This window comes from Pipra filicauda, unplaced genomic scaffold (genome assembly GCF_003945595.2).
Source record: "Pipra filicauda isolate LSUMZ 115617 unplaced genomic scaffold, ASM394559v2 scaffold377_size797966_pilon, whole genome shotgun sequence".
Lineage (NCBI taxonomy): Eukaryota > Metazoa > Chordata > Aves > Passeriformes > Pipridae > Pipra > Pipra filicauda.
In genome coordinates this window covers 900-17,087 of record NW_024104506.1, presented here as the reverse complement: position 1 = coordinate 17,087, position 16,188 = coordinate 900, and the positions used below count along the sequence as shown (strand labels likewise).

The window sequence follows — 16,188 nt, the reverse complement described above, 5'->3', positions numbered from 1 at the left end:
GTAACCCCAGCCAGGGAATCTCATCTCCTGGCACTGGGGGGGGACCAAGGGCAATGCTCCTGGAGTTCAGCTGAGAGTGCCCAGGAGCGTTCAGGAGCTTGGGGGGAACTGGCTTCTATGCAGTTACAGGATCCCAGAATCACTGGGGTTGGAAAAGGCCTCTGAGCCGTCACCACCTTGTCAGCAGGATCATGGCACTGGTGGGGCCTGGGCAGGGAGAAACCACACCCAGCCTGGTGAGGACTCAGGAGCGCCTGGTCTGTGCCCTCCCTCGGCTCCCAGAGCACAGGCTCCCCTGGGCAGGGCAGTGCCAAGGGGAGAGGGCCCAGCAGCCCTGCCCTGGGCTCCACAGAGAGCCCAGATTTGGGAATTGTGAAATGGGGTTGTTTTTTTCCGGCACTGAACTCTGAACTTGCAGGGCAGCAGTGCCAGAGGGGGTCAGGCAGTGGCCCCAGCCCACCCTGGGTCAGAGAGGGGCTGGCACAGCGTGTCCTGCCAAGGGCAGTGGGGTGTGGCCCCGGCCAGGGCCATGTTTGCCATGGCTGCAGGCTCAGGTGTCCTGGGGCCTCTCCGGGGGTGGGCAGAGCTGTTCCACAGCCTGTGGAGGTGACAGAAGCCTGCTGTAAACAGACTGAATTCCTGGTGGTCACATCCCTCTGCTTCCCTCTGCACCAGGGAGATGGGGAATCCTGCAGGGATGGGGCAGGGGGAGCTTCCTCCCGAGCTACTGAAGGAGCTGGACCTGGGTCCTGCACTCCTGGGAGCAGGATGGTGGTGCCAGGGGCAGCTAGGAAGTTAAGGTTTTAAATTGTTCTCTTAAATAAATAGAGATCAAATGCTTGCCCTTAATACCAGGGAAACGATCTTTGCTTGCACCAGGAAGCTGCTGCAGGTTTGCTGTTGTTGGATGTGGGCCTACTGTTGGTCAGGGTTGTTTTCCCAGCCCCAGGGTATTTCAGGATAGTCCAGCTCCTTTCCTGGGGGCTGTTTCCTGCCGCCCAGAGCCAGCTTCCTGGAGCAGTGTCTTGTTGAGGTCACCTATTCAGGGGGCATTAACTGATACAGTGGAAAGAAAGTGAAAACCACACCTATGACACATATTTTTCAGCAATATTACAATAATTTATAAAGGCATCAAAACAAATTCAACATCTATTAACAAGCTGATTTTTGAAACAACATTTAAATTATGAGGACATTTTGGTGAAGTTGAAGGCACCTTGGAAGGAGGTGGAGTAACAGTAAAATCCTTCTGCAGCTCCTGCTCCCTCCCATTGCCCAGCAGCTCTTCCTCCTGCCCATCAGCCACTGGCACATGGTGCAGGCAGGAGGAATGGCCCTCTCTGTACACCAATATTTACTGTTCCACCCCAGGCACAGGTTCTGCACATTGATTGGAAAGAGACAAAACATTGCTTCAGGTTTTCGTGTTCCTTTGTGTCCGAGCAAAGGTCGAGGAGGAGTTTTCCTGTGTGAATGATTTTGCTCTCAGCATTCAGGAGAAACAACAGGGAACCACGACTGTGCTGTCAGAGTCCCAGGGGTGTTTGTCAGCCAGAGGGAGGCTGTTGTGGGGCTGGATCCCGAACTGTTGCTGTGTGCTGGCTCTGGGAACAGCCCTGCTGTGCCTGCCTGGAGCTCCAGCGCGGGCAGTGGGGGCCCTGTGTGTGCAGGGGCCAGGGCCAGCTCTGCAGCAGCCCCAGGGGCAGCCTCGCTCAGCCAGGGACGGGCTCCACCTGCAGGGGCACTGCAGGGAGTTCAGCATTTCGCCAGAGGGGACTCTTGATTCGTACAAAGCTGGTCCTGTAAAAGGTGCAGCAGAGGCAGCAGGAGAGGGGAGACCTCTCAGTGCAGCCCGGTTTGAGAAGGACCCGTCCCTGCTCCTGCTCACTAAGGACCTGCTGGAAGAGGATGAGTTGCTTCAGGTGGAGCTTGAAAGGAGCAACGTGGCAGGCTGTCAGGACAACCCCCCTGGCCCAGCTCCAGCTCTGCAGGTACATTTTCCCTGTGCAGAGGGTGTGAACTGAAGCCAGGCCGGGCACTGTCCTGGAGGGACTTCCTGCTGCCCTGGGCACAAAGTGGCCCAGGAGCAATGGCCCTTGGAGCCTCCCTGGTTCAAGTGAGTTGGTATTTGGCTCCAGCTGTGAGCGGGATGTGAACAGAACTGCAGGAGCAAATCTGCTCTGCCTGACCATGCAGGGGCTCCTCCCCCTGCCCCAACCCCGCCTTGGGCACTGGGATTGATAAGGGAAAGCCAGGCAGCTGAGAGAATCCCAGACAGCATGTGGGACACAGGGTACTGGTTACAGCCTGTTTACTGAATCACCTGCCTTCTGTGGGAAAAGCTGCTTTATCAAGTCATAAAACCAGGGAAGCTTCTCTGTGAGCCTTGCCATCGCCCTCTGCTAAAGTCACACTCTGCAACATCACATGTCAGTGAAACCACTTCTGCTGCTCCCTTTGACAGGGGTTCTTTAAGCAGTTTAAATTGTCCATTTGCAATAAATCAGTGGAGTTGGCAGGATCCTAAACCAGGATTTATGACAGGACCTTCGTACGGGTCAACACAGCCCCACCATCCTGCCCCAGCAGCTCTTCAGGTGCCAGCTCTGAGTTACCATTGGTTTTTTCAATGTATTAACACATTCCTTGGGTTACTGAAACCTGAAAATATCAAGAGTGGGTCCCTGTCCCTACAGAATGATTTATCAGCAGCTCCTAAGAGCCACTGGTTTAACCTGATCAAAATAGGAAAAGGAAAGCTGAGCCCTAAAATCAAGGGAAGTGCCTGACCAGCCTCCAAGGCAGGTTGTGAGAAACGCTGGGAAGAGCTTCCTCTGCAACAGCAGCCTAAGGAGTTTTAATGAGCCTGGGAAGCCACAACTGTTGGATTAACTGTTCCTCGGAGTTCAACTGCCAGATTTGGTGACAACCTTGGCACAGGAAAATGTTTTCCACAGGAAGGAAGCAAAGAGTCCTCCCTGGCACTGCCCCGGGAGCAGGAGCGGAGCAGGCCCCGGGTCCATGTGTCCCCCGTGGTGGCAGCTGGTCCCTGATCCCGCAGGCAGTGCTGGATGGTGTGAGCTGTCACACGAGGCTCCCTGGCCAGGACACCACCGTCAGGGTGACTTTGTTGCGCTGCTCCTTCAGCATCGGGATCAGCTCCGCGTTGCTCATTCCGATGGCCGGGACTCCGTTCACGGCCACGATCTCGTCTCCACACCTGGGAACACAGGACACGCTGGGCAGGCTGAGGCAACCCGGAATTGCAGCCCCCAGGGTCAGATCACCCACCCTGAGCCAACGTCACCAACTCCTACTGGGAGCAGCTTGTTCCCTTGTGAGTCCGAGGGAAGAGAAAGGGAGGACACTGCTGGTGGCAGAGGGAATGGCCCCAGGAGCACGACCAGGGCAGGGACAGCAGAGGGAGAAGCTGCAAGGGCAGGTTTGTGCTGTCCCACACTCCTGACCCAGGTCAGTGCTGCAGGTCAGGCACAGTCCCCCAGAGGAGGTGCTCTGCAGGCTGGAGCTGTACTGTCACCCTGCAGCTCAGGACAGCAGGGGCTGAAGGTCCTGTGGGATCTGCCCCTCTGGTACAGCAGCACCTCTAGAGGGCTGGGAGGTGCTGGAACCTCACCCTGGCTCTGATGGGGAGACACATCCCTCTCCTGTCCTCCCACTCCCACTGAGCCCAGTCCTCCCACCACAGCTCTGGCCTCTCCCAGCTCTGAGGAGAGCAAAGCCTGGCTCCCTCCACCCAAACCACAGCCCCTGCAAAGACCAGCCTCTGTCCTTCACAGTCCTGCACCTGCAGCCTGTGGGGAGCCAGTTCCTGCTTCCCAGGGATAGCACTGGGGCTCCTCCAGCTCCACTCCTCCCCTCGGGGATTTCTCACTCACAAACAGCTCGGCAAAGCTCCATTTTAAGTTTCCTTTTGTTGCTTCTATTGGGATACTTCTGCTTACCCAAGAGATATTATATTCTAGAACCTCCAAGATTCATCTCAAACATCCCCTTTCTACTTTTCCCTAATTACTCAATTAAGACCTTTACAGCCCTTTAAAACTTAACTGTTAATTCCTTTTCATTGCACCTTTATGGAGAAACCAAAACACTCCTTAATACAGGACTTGGTTTGTTACATGTTTGGCATCAGCATTAACTGTGCAGTTGAGTGTGTAGGAATTACAGTCATTAACTTTTAGCTGGGCTGGTCTCAAGGGGCAAAGGGAAAACCCCGGGACTGTTTGTGATGCCCCCCAGCCACCCGGGTAGTTCACACCTACTTGAGCTTCCTGTCCCGGAAGGCAGGAGTGCCAGGCACGATGGTTTTGATGAAGAAGGGCTGGTTTCCTTTGCTCTCCTCAAAGCCCCCAACGATGCTGAAGCCCCAGCTCTCCAGGTTCCCTTTACTCAGGACAATGTCCTGGCAGAAGTGCAGGTAGCTGTGGCAGAAACAGAGAGAGCTGGTGAGAGCCTTTGAAGGAAAACTGCCTGACCAGAAGCTTCTGATTCCCCTCAGGGAAAGCACATGGATCCAGCTATGTCACAGCCTCATTTTTTTCCAGGATTTGAGACACCCCTTTGCAGGGCTAATTCTAAAATCTGACCTTTGGACTCTTTTCTCAGTGTTGTCAAAGAGTTAACAGGAAATTCCCATTCTCTGGAGGGGTCTGTGACCTGAAAGACTCGGGAATACCTTCAGGAATTCTCCCAAGGAACACATGGCCCAGTGACAAACTCACGCTAACGGTGAGCAGCAGCTACAGCCACACAATTCCTGAGAGCAGGGCCTGCTGTCCCAGCTCTAAGGGCAGGCAGAGTGCAGGCAGGCACAGGGCAGGCACAGGGCAGGCACAGGGCAGGCACAGGGCAGGCACAGGGCAGCTGTCCAGCCCTGGAGAGGGCAAACACGGGAGGCAGAGCTGCCTTTCCTCTGCCTGCCAGCTCGGAGCGTGGCCTGTCCTGAGGATGCAGGGTGGCTGTAAGCTGAGAGCTGCCAGGCCCGTTTTTGGCTGCTGGCCATGGAGGTTTGTCTCCTCAGGGAGCCTGGGAATGCGATGTGAAGTGCTCAGCAGCACTTGCTGCCCAGGGTGGCACAGCGACACAAAGCCTTGGCCAGGCAGGGAGGGGTGGCAGGAGCGTCCCGTGTGCCCTGGCTGCCACTCAGGGCTCGGTGTGAAACTGCTGCTCCTCACCCCTGAGCTGTTCCAGCAGCTAAGCTTTTCCTAATAAACGTTTTTGCCTCGAGGGCTTCGCTGGAGCCGTTTGCAGAGGAGTTTCAGATTTCAAAAGCCTTCTCAGTTCACTTCTCACCAGGAGAAAGATCCAATTATCTACTTCAAACTGTTTACTTTGGTAGGAGTTTTTCACACATAAACACACATAATCCAGCTCCAGCTTACTGGTTCCTCCATGGATTCCTTCACAGGTACCACACAAGTGCAAAACCAGCTCTGAGACACATCTGGGGCAGTGCAAATAAACAGCCCTGAGAGCAAGAGGGGCAAGTGCACAGAATGGAAATCAAAGCATCAGACATAAAGGCAGTTTGCTAGAAATCAGTTTTCAGCACAAAAGAAGAGGTTTTAGGAAGGGAAACATTAATTTAGTATTATGTAAAATGACTGTGGGAAAAGAATTGAGGACTTTAGGGAAGGTGGAGGTGCCGGTTTTACAGTGCCAAGCCTAAGCCCGATGCTGAGCTGGCACTTCCTCAGCCCTTTGGGAGTTTGGAGTGTGCAGCTCCAGCAGGGCCCAGGCAGGAGCACCACGGTGGTGTGGGAAGAGCTCGAACTTTGTGTCCCTGTCTTGGACAAACCAGGGAAGAAGGCAGGAGGAAAACTGCTTTTCCACCCCCAGGAGTTACCCATAAGCCATACTGTGCACAGTTACTGTTTTCAAGAAGCAAAGGTTTTACAGAGAAAAGATACATCAGTCTGTGACCTTGGTATTTCTGGTACCTTTAGGGTGCAGTGTTTAGGACACAGACCCCCTCCAAACCAGCATTTGAGATGGTATTTTGTACTGCCTATGGCTGGTATTGATTTAACATAATACCATCAAGAAATCAAAGTTTCTATGCTCTATCTGTGACGAACAAGCAGCAGCAATAAATGGTAGTAAACCACTGGAGCCCTCTCTGCCACCAGTTAACGCAAAGAATGGAGGGCAGTGAGTTTATGAGGACAGCAGGTTTGCATTACAAGACAAGAAATGCCAGCCCCTGGGTCAGCATAGCCAAGGAGTTGCTCCCCAGGGTCCCAAAGAGGGCACAGGACCAGGGCTGTCCTCTCTCTCTCTCTCTCTCCTAAAACCCACAGCAGTGCCTGGCACAGAACCCAGGCCAGGCTGCAGGGGCTCCACTGTCACAGCACATCCCCAGGAGTGCCCAGGTGGCAGCTTTTGGCAGAAACAGGGACCACAGATCAAGAATCAAAGCCTGAGTTAAGCACTGTGGGCTCAAGCGCTGCAACAACCAGATATACTTCCCTAGTTTGGGTTCAAACTAGAAAGAAATACATTCCTCTAGAAACAAAGGGATATTTCTGCTGGGTCAGAGGAATAACTGAAAAAATAAAAGCTGAACAAACCCAAAATTGCACATGCAGTAAGCATTAAACTCTCCCACTGCACTGCAGAAGGCTCTGGCACACTGAGGCCCTTCAGCAGGGCAGCCCAAAGGAACAGGTGCCACTGCTGAGGACACAGGGGCAGTTTGGGCACACTGCAGGGGATTCCTGCACTGCAGGGTCAGGGTGGCACACGTGGGGTCTGTGCAATGGGCTCCTCTGCAGCACTGCAGGGTCAGTCCTGTCCCAAGGAAACCCAGCTCGGGGGGTGACCCCAAACACTGCAGGGGGACACTGGAGGGATCCTCATTTCAGCTGCACCTCCCTGAAACCTGAAACCCCAGGTAGCATTGCCAGGGGACCAACAGCGGTGTCTGTGGGTCACCAGCCAGTTCCTACCAGGTCTGACTGCGAGCACATGGGAAAAGGAGTGAGGAAACACAGGAATTTTTATTGTTGGAAACAAGGAAGAAGATTTGGTGAGTTCTTGAAATGAAATGACCTCACCAGGTGCCTTCTGAAAACCCTCACAACCAGAACTGTACACAAGGACAGGGGCTGGAATTTGGGCTGGAGCAAAAGGAAGAAAAGAGCAGAAAGGGCACCTGAAATCCTGCTCCAGGTCCAGTCACAGTCAAAGGAAGGGGGGCAACATTAACACCAGCAGCAAAGAATATCAAGCAATGTATTAAATGGCAGGGAATGCCAGGAGACTCCTGAAATGAGGGCAGGTGATCCATGAGCACAGAGGGACTCCAGTCCCTGGAGCAGAACAGGGTGTGGTGAAGCTGCAGGTCACCCACATCCAAAGAAACTGGGAAAAAGGAAGAAAGAAAGAAGTACAGCCAGGTTCTGTCTTGCTCTAGTGCTGCAGGAGCACCCCTGAGGAACACACACAGGCAGCATCTGAGGGTTTGTGCTCCAGTTTGGGCTCAGCTCAGGGCTGCTTCCCACTAGACCTGCCCAGCACAGACAGGGATTCCTGGGAGAGCAGAGGGAATGGAAGGAGAGTGCTGAGCACAGGCCAAGTTACAGTCACTCCAGACACAAAAGCCCTTCCTTGGGTTGGTTTGTTCAGCATTTACAGGCTGCTAAGTAACTCAGGGGTAACACAACAGAGCCTTTGTCAAGTGTTTCTTCTTTCAGGTGCCTCAAGAAACAAGGCTGTAAATAATCCAGGCTTCCCACAGAAGGGTTTGGCTTTACTCTTCCACGTGCATCTCCTGCACAATCCTCCTCTAGTCACTGGGATGACAACAGGCTCTGCCTTTCGCAGTTCAGTTGATTTTGGTGCAACTGCACAAGTGAGCAAACCAGACTTTCACCTTTCCAGGAAGTCTTAGTGCTGTCACCTGGAACATCCCGTGATGCTGCTAAAAGCTGTGCTCAGTCTGTGCTCCAAAGCCTTGCAGCAGGAAAACTCAGCTATTCAGAATCATTTCTGCTTCATGCTAAAGATGACACAATTACAACAGCCAAGAAGAACAGACTGAAAGAATGTCTGCCCCTAAGTGAGATGAGCAGATTAGAAACTACCAAACAGCTCCGGGGTCTGGCTTGTGTGAGGAGATCTAGAAGGGGAATTCAGTTAATACCAGAACAGGGGCTGGATCAAACATTGACTATTTCTCTTTGAAAAAAGGCGATTCAGGAGCTTCTACCACACGGTTACTGTCCCACAGGAGTGGGGCAATGATGGGTCACACCATAAAAGCCGTGGAAGTTTCTTATGCATTCATTACACTGTGATCTCATTGGCAAACAAGGCTTCCCACTGCCTCACAGCTAAATGGGAATGCCAGCAATGCTTCCAAGGTAGTCAACAAAGCAATTAATTCCCAGTGTTTGAGTGAAAGTCAGGCCTGTGATTACCTGCTCTGCACAGCCACTGAACACACATACCTGGGCAGTCCCAGCCATGTGATCCAGAGGGGGGACCAGCTGAATCCCTGCTCCCTGACGTCCAGGGGTGCCTCTGGTGAGTTGAGGGAAAGGATTTCCAAGGCTTTCAGTGTGACTGAGTGGGAAGCAGCATTAGATTTCAGTGCTGCCACAGCTTCATAATAGTTCAGATGAGTCAAATCAATGCCATTGATGCTCAAAAGTACATCTCCTGTTGATGAAATAAAAAGGGACTATTATAGACCTTCTGCTTCGAAGCCCGTTTCTGCCTCAAGGTGTCATGTGGAATCCTGTTTCCAGCCTCACTTTGGTGTCCAAGTCCAACTTTCACTGAAAAAAACCCCCATTTCCAAAAGGATAAAGGGTCCCAGAGCCTCCTTACCTCTCTTGATTCTGCCATCCCTGAAGAGGCACCCGATGGGCTGCACACTCGTTACATAAATAGGGAGCTTGTTTTTGTTATCCCTTCCACCTCCAATTGTTATTCCTAAAGATTCCTTTGGTTCCTTTTTGATTGCAACTGTCTTTTCATGACTTGCATATCCCTGAGGTAAATCCTAAAAAGGAATGACAGCACAAAATGCAGCTTCAGTAATGTAATCAACACTAGAACCCAGACCTGGGAGATAACCACAGAACATTTATCTGTTATCCAGAACATTCCAGCAGTGTTGCTGGGTGGCAAAGTCAGCTCCCCATGTCTTTGCTCTGGGTGGAAATGCAGAGTAGTGTTTCCCTGGTGAGCCAGCAGGACCAGGGCAGTGCTGTCCTGGTGTTCCCACATCCATTTTGCTGTGGAGATGCTCACTGAGGAAGATAATTTTACACTGAGGAAAAGCTTTGAACTCATTTCAAGGCCATTCCTATCAAGCAATCAAGCTCTGACTAAGTGTTGAGGTTGCAGTGAGAGCACACATCAGAGCACAGGCTGTACAAACAGTATGGAAATGTTCCTGCAGGATTAAATCAAGGAACCACGCTCCCTGTATGACAGCTACCTACGGGACTCAGGGACACTCAAACACACAAGCCTAAGCACATGCAGCATGTTTTCTCACCCAACGGGAAGTTCTAAACACAGAGTAACTCTCTCCTGGTACACTAGGCTGGTGATTCTCCTCTGGCTCATGGTGCCTTCTGTGTTGCACAAACACACAATGCAGCCCCAGAGCACCAGTGTCCTCTGGGATTCTGCTCCTGCACCATAAAGGCCTCTGGCCCCACACCAGCATCACCTGGGTCAGTGCAACACCCTGAACATGTGGGGCTTGGAGGGTGTGGAGAAGCAAGTCTCGAGCAACACATGAATGGTAAATTCCTCATTGCCCTTTCCAGACAAGAAAGGATTAAACACCAGTTCTGCATCCACATGAGAGACACTTGAAGAAATTTTGACACCTCTTCCCTTAAAATGATGTTTCCCAGCAGATGACAAACTGGTTCTCCAAGACCAAAAGCCACAAACCTGCTGCTTTTCAACAGGTCAAGTAGCAATGGAGCTGCTGCTCAGCCCTACAGGATAAGTCAGCACTGCAGAGCAAACACAGCCCCTCTGCTGGGCCAGGAACAAGCAGCCCTTCTGCCCTCCTTTGCCAGCCTGACCTTCTGGTAGGTGGATTTCCGTCTGTAGTGGTTCTGGTCCAGCCGCCTCCGGTGGTGGACGGGGCTGCCCCCACTGCTGCTGCTGCTGCTGCTGTTGGAGGAGCTGCCATCCTCTGCTGGCTCTGGCAGCTGCACCCCGGGCTGCCTCAGGATCACAAAGTTCACTCTGGATTCAGTGGTCTGCCAGGAGAAACCAGGAGTGTAAATAAAACAGAGAGAAAAATAAATGAGCAGTTAGGGACAGCCCCTGACATTCTCCTGGGGAAAGAGAAGGGTTGGCATTGATCCCCACAAAGTCTGGAACAGCTCCTTGACATGCTGCAAAGTCTTTTGCGAAGAGCCAGGGAATGCTGTTAGAAGAGAAGAGGATTGGCAAACACTAGCCAGAAGGAACAGGAGGAGAGGCAGGCTTCACTCATCCCCCCTCTCCAACAAATGCCAAGCAAGAGAAGGTGGAAAGGGATGATTAACTCCTCCACTTGAGTACAAATAGCCAAAATGACATATTGTGTTGTGATCCAAGGTGAGCAGAGCTGGAACACTGACTGGGCCACACCATTGTCGTGACAAGCACTGGAGGCTTTCCTTCCATTGTAAAGAAACTTCTTCAAGCTCTTTCCCTCCCAGCCTGTGCTCTCCATTGTTCCACATCTCCCAGCCATTTTTCCCCCAGAGTACCTGAAGACACGACCTCTGCTCTGAGTCTGCTGCCAATTAAACACTTAACCAGCTGTATGTCTGGCCTTGGCAGAACTACAGGGGACGTCCCCACTATTGTTACTGCTCTTCTGGTTTGGTTTGTTCTTTCAGATCACTTGACAAACCCTTATTGGGAAGGACTCCACTGGGGTAGGGTGGATGTGCTCCCTTGGGTGTTTCCTGCAGGGCATGACAGAAATACATTTGCTGCTTCACTTCTTGCCACAGAAGGACCCCATTTCCCTGCTGCCACAGCACACAGGCAGCAGGGAATTCCCTGGCCTTGGAAGAGGGACTTTTTAAGTTACATTTAACCAAGAATTGGAGTTAGCCCTCAGAAGAACAGATAATGTTTGGAAAACTGTCACAGTTTTACAAAAATATTACTTCAAAAGGATTCAATCCCCAAACCTAATGAAGCCAGTTCTGAGACTTCGGTTACTGGTTCCAGTGGGATGAGACAGAGTTCCTCTTCTGGGAATTGTGTGTCCACATTGTGACAGAAATACAGCGGCACTTGTGGGATGCAAACAAGTTCTAAGAGGCCATAGAATGGAATCACATATTTAACATGAAAAGGGATCTCAGTAGTGGAACTATTCCCTTTCCCTTCTTTTCTCCCATGCACTGTGCTCCTCTGATTGCCAGGAAGAGAACTGGTTCTCCCTCAGCACTGACCTCACATCCTTTTGGGATATAAACAGTGTGATGAGATGTATTGTGTCAGGATCCTCAGATAAAACCTCAAACTGGAGGTACTTGCCTAGGAGATAAAGAACTTAAACTGATCTATGTGATATCTGCTGCACATGAGCAACCCTTAATCCTTTCACCAAAATTCCTTGCCCATGCTTTCCCCAAAACATCTGGCATGCTGCAACAGCAGCAATTCCTCATTGTACAGGGGAAGACCACCCCTCCTCTATCCATTTAGCATCTTGGAATGTTTTCGGGCTGAGGGGCCCCACGTTGTTTTCTAGACTCTTCCCAAATACAGGGAAAATGGGGAGAAAGGGCTTCAAATCAGCCCGAAGGGTTTTGTTCTGTGCTGCCAGCCCATCACAGCTCCCAACAAGCACCTTCCCTCTGTTTGAATCACAGAGGGCTGTCCTGATCCCTGCTCTATGAATCCACACAGTGCAGACAACATTCCCTCTGCAGGAAAGGCTGCAAACAGCACCAAGGAGATCCAATCACCTCGGATGAACCACTGAGCCATGAGCCACTGCCTGGCCCCAGAGCTGTCAGAGTGACTCACAGTGATACACACTCTTCATGTTTGTCTTCATGTGGAAGTGGTGATCCCACACATCCGCAGGGAAGTCGCTTTCCCAAAGAGATATTTGAAGGAATGCAGGTTGCTCCTGTGTGTTCTGCCAGCCCTTGGGTCAGAACAGGAGCCCTGCCATCAGCCAAAGAGCTGCAGAGCATTCCCATCCACATCTTACACCTGAGCTCACCTGGATGATCTGTGCTGCGGCCTCAGGTGTCCCTTGCCTCAGATCCTGCCCATTTATTGACAGCACTCTGTCATTCCGACTCAGCCTCCCATTTTTGGCTGCCAAACCTCCCTCTAAGAGATCCAGAATAAAAATCCCAGCCTCGTCAGTCTTCCTGATCAGTTTGATTCCCAGGGGTTCGGAGCGGTCTCTCTTGATCAAGGTGACGTGGATCACTTCCCGGTTTGCAGAACTGGAATCCTGCTGTGCAGTCTTGTTGGAAAAGCCCTTTTCCTGCAGGACCATGAGGTGGAGAACAGGGCCTGGGTGGCGCAGGAAGGAGACAGCCTGGCAGTGAGTCACACTGCTGATGTTGACACCATTCACCTGAGAGACAAACACAGCACAGGCTCTAATCAGGATCCATGGAATCTGGGCTCTGAGGACAGGGTGGGACATCACCCAGCTGGAGCAGGATGTCAAACTCCCTGTGCAAGGCTCTAACTGCAGCAGCTGCTTCTGAGGCACGTCAGAGAGCAGTTTTCCCAAAAAGAATGAAGAAAGCTGCAGATGAAGTTAGACTGTAATTGCTGGTGATTAACTGAGGGCAGGGAGAGATAGGACACCTCACATACTAACAAACCTGACACTGCAAAGTGTTCAGTCATTCCTTCCATCCCTTGGCAACTTTCCCTTAACTTCCAGCCTTCAGTACAGACTTGGAAAAGGCTCAAATTGAAGGCTGCCTATCCTCCCTTTTAAGCTGAGGAGTGGTCCACAGTCCACAAGCTTCTGGAATCACCTGGCTAATGACGCTGTTACCAAGGTAACTCTGAGAGTTCTCATTTTGTCAGTTATCACGTAAGACTCTGTGCAGTCTTTTGGGACTAAGTGTGGGGACCTGCCCTATTAACACCTAGCCGAGACTGAGACATGTACAATCCCACTGGATAACAGAGAAGTTACTCCAGTGGTCTCCCTAAGGAACCAGGTCAGAGATGGGATCAGCCACTTGTGCATGTGGGGCTGCCACTCCTTCATGGAACCACAGTCATGGAATATCCTGAGCTGGAAGGGACCCACGAGGATTATCCAGTCCAACTCCTGGCCCTGCACAGGACCATCCCCAGGAGTCCCACCGTGTGTGGGCATCAGGAAGGATCCCACAGGACAGTGAGGTCCTCATGGCCTGTCAAATGCCTGGGCAGCCAGGGATGGAGGTGTCCCCTCCCTGCTGCACAAAGCTGGTGTCCCCTTGGTCCCCCACTGCCACACAGGTGACTAACCTGGGAACTCCCCTGACTGTGGGCTGGTGCTCTGCATTTCTCACATCACATGTCTAATGCTCACTTCACTCATAAGGTCACTTTGGACCTGCCCATGGAGAACATGCAGCTTAAGCAACATGGGAAAACAAGCAATTATGAGACTTCCTGACTAGAGCGTCGCCCTTTGGAGAGAAACGGAGCTACTGTGTGAAAATTACCAGATAGAAATCTTCCACTTTTTCCAAAATGGTCTAAATTTAGACCATCAAATATGCAAGGGAAATATGAGTGTGCCTGTAAAGGAGCCACAAAAGTCTGCTCCTCAGCCCCAGCAGATACACAATGCTGCTGACACACAGGTCTGATCAGTGCTTTAAGACCCTCAGCTGTGGAAATTTCCCAGTTTTTCCGGGCAGCTCTCCTCCCCCAGCCCTCATGTCAAGTCAGGAGTAGCAATGGCACTACCAGTGGGGTTTTTCCTACCTCCAGAATATGATCCCCAGGTGCTATTCTCCCATCTGCAGCAATCACAGAGTCCCGCAGCACTTCCTGAACAACAATGTTCCCCAGTGGGGTGTCTTTACCCCCCACGATCCTTATCCCCAGCTCCTCCTCCAGGTCTTCTCGGTGGATTTCAATGGTGGTGGTTTCAGCCACAAGACTCGTTCTGTGAGGGAGGTCTGCTCGAGGAAAGTGAAGAGAAAAAACAACACATTCATAGAATTTTCCTTCTCGTAGCACCACAAGATTCATACCCCTGGCAGGCTGTGTTCAAAGCCTGGAGGGAAAGCAGCTATCAGGAGACAAAAGGTCAGATGAAAGGCTTAAAAACCCTCTGTTTCTTTACAGTTCCTCCAGAATGCTTCCCATTTTCTCCTAGCTTATGTTGAATTCAAACTCTTTATTATTATGGCTTGAGTTCTATTAAAGGACATTCAGTATGTTTTGGCTACTCTTTAGAGGTGTATTTTCCTCCTGCGACAGCTGTCCTGCTAGAAGCACACACATAGCAAATTCCAATTTCCATGATGCCCATTAGGGAAGGGGACTACCCAGTAATTACTGCTCTGCTGCTGCAGTGACTTTACCATAGGCACCTCACCGCAACTTCCTTCCTCTAATTTCCTCTGCTCCTCTTTTCCCAGCCCCCCTGTAAAACAGGAATCATGTTTGGCTATTTCCCAGCATCCTGAGGATGAAGCAATGCCTCACTTTGAAGATGAGAGTAGTTGTTAGCAGGTCCTATTGAATCTCCCAGCACTGAGCCGTTCAGGCAGCCCAGCACGGACACAGCCCAGAGCGCTGCTTGGCAGGGTGAAGGGCACTTGTCACCAAACCTGCTCCAAGTGCACTTGAGGAGAAGCCAAGAGAGAAGTGAACTGACCTGTGCGTTACCTCTGTCCCAGGCACAGCAGTTGTCAGCTCCAGCTCACTTGGAAGCTGAGAGTAACTTTGAAAGAGGCACAGGGATTTCCACGCTGCTGCCTCCTAACAGGGCTTGAGACAAGCGGTGCTACACTGGAGATGGTTATTTTATCTGCAAGGCTTTCAGAACTGACTATTAATCCAAACCCTAACTTATGCTGTAAAAACACACTCACTGCACACCATTAGGGAGGGACTGACCAGGAATATACAGGAAACTGTATATTTAATTTTCCTAACGAGATTAAAAAGAACCTGGAACAGTTCCTAGTTACTAATTATTTGGCTCCACGTTCACATGGACAGGGACTGCCTTTGTTTCTGCAAAGAATTCTGCAAATACTCGCTGCTGTCTAACAGAGGCTCTCCAAATTGTTTTGCTCAGTTCTGTGCTTGTGAGCAGATCCTGCCACCCCTGATGCACATGAACACATCTCCCTGCTGCTCAAGGACAAGCTGAGCAAAGAGATTACTCTGATGGCTGCTAATGGCTGAATAGCACTGAGGATGTCTGAGAGTGCTGGGGACACTTTAGAAACTGAACTGTCTGAGATAATTACCTCATTTTTATATTATAAAAGATAAATACATAATTACACTTGTGTATCAAACTCTCACCTTCTTCAGTCTCCTCAAAAGCTGGATTAACCAGCCCAGGCTCAGCAGTCCCCAGTGACACCACAGCAGCTCCAGAGCTTTCTGCCACAAGTGATGAGCCTCCACCTGGTACCTCCGCATCCTTGGGCGTGTTTGTCTCCCCCTTGGTGGGAGGATCTTCCTTCCCTTTGGAAATGGGATTCTTTTTCCTCTGTAGTTCAGATTTGTATTTCTTGAACCCGGGACACCTGGAGAGAGATTGTCAGGGTCTGTCAGTGCTGTCCCTGCCTGGATGACCTGGCACATGCAAGCTCTGGCTGACAAATGTATGTTCCAGATCTCACCAGCTGCAATGCTGGTAGCACAGATGCTAAAACTTATTCTCATTTGACCTTCAGCTTCCACCTGTACTAATATCAGCTTAAGAGCAGGCTTGCAGTTTCACTACTTTCAAAATTATTAAGCAAATTATTTTAAGAAGGAGAACATAAGAGGAATGGGAGTCTCCCTTGCTAAATATTTACCTGGCAAACACTCCACGAAGAGAACAATACTTAAAATATAAGCAAATACTCAGCTCTGACGTTTTAGAGACGACTATGAACTGTATCTTTATGCAAAGAAGGTGGCTCAAGTTTCAAGCTGGGCCTTGAATTAGGCTTTGTTTTTAGCACACAAGAGCAG

The 16,188-nt window shown here is 51.0% G+C and overlaps 1 protein-coding gene across 1 annotated transcript; it reads right to left on the bottom strand.

The window, feature by feature from the left end:
* Positions 1–1,098: 1,098 nt before the first annotated feature.
* LOC113997167 (ligand of Numb protein X 2-like) lies at positions 1,099–15,752 on the bottom strand (the record flags this gene model as incomplete). The annotated part of the gene is made up of 8 exons (XM_039384804.1): positions 1,099–3,223; positions 4,287–4,445; positions 8,475–8,685; positions 8,857–9,031; positions 10,077–10,256; positions 12,236–12,601; positions 13,966–14,162; positions 15,526–15,752. Coding segments are annotated over 8 exons (1,651 nt in total), but the record flags the coding sequence as incomplete, so codon positions are not given.
* Between the last annotated feature and the right edge of the window lie 436 nt (positions 15,753–16,188).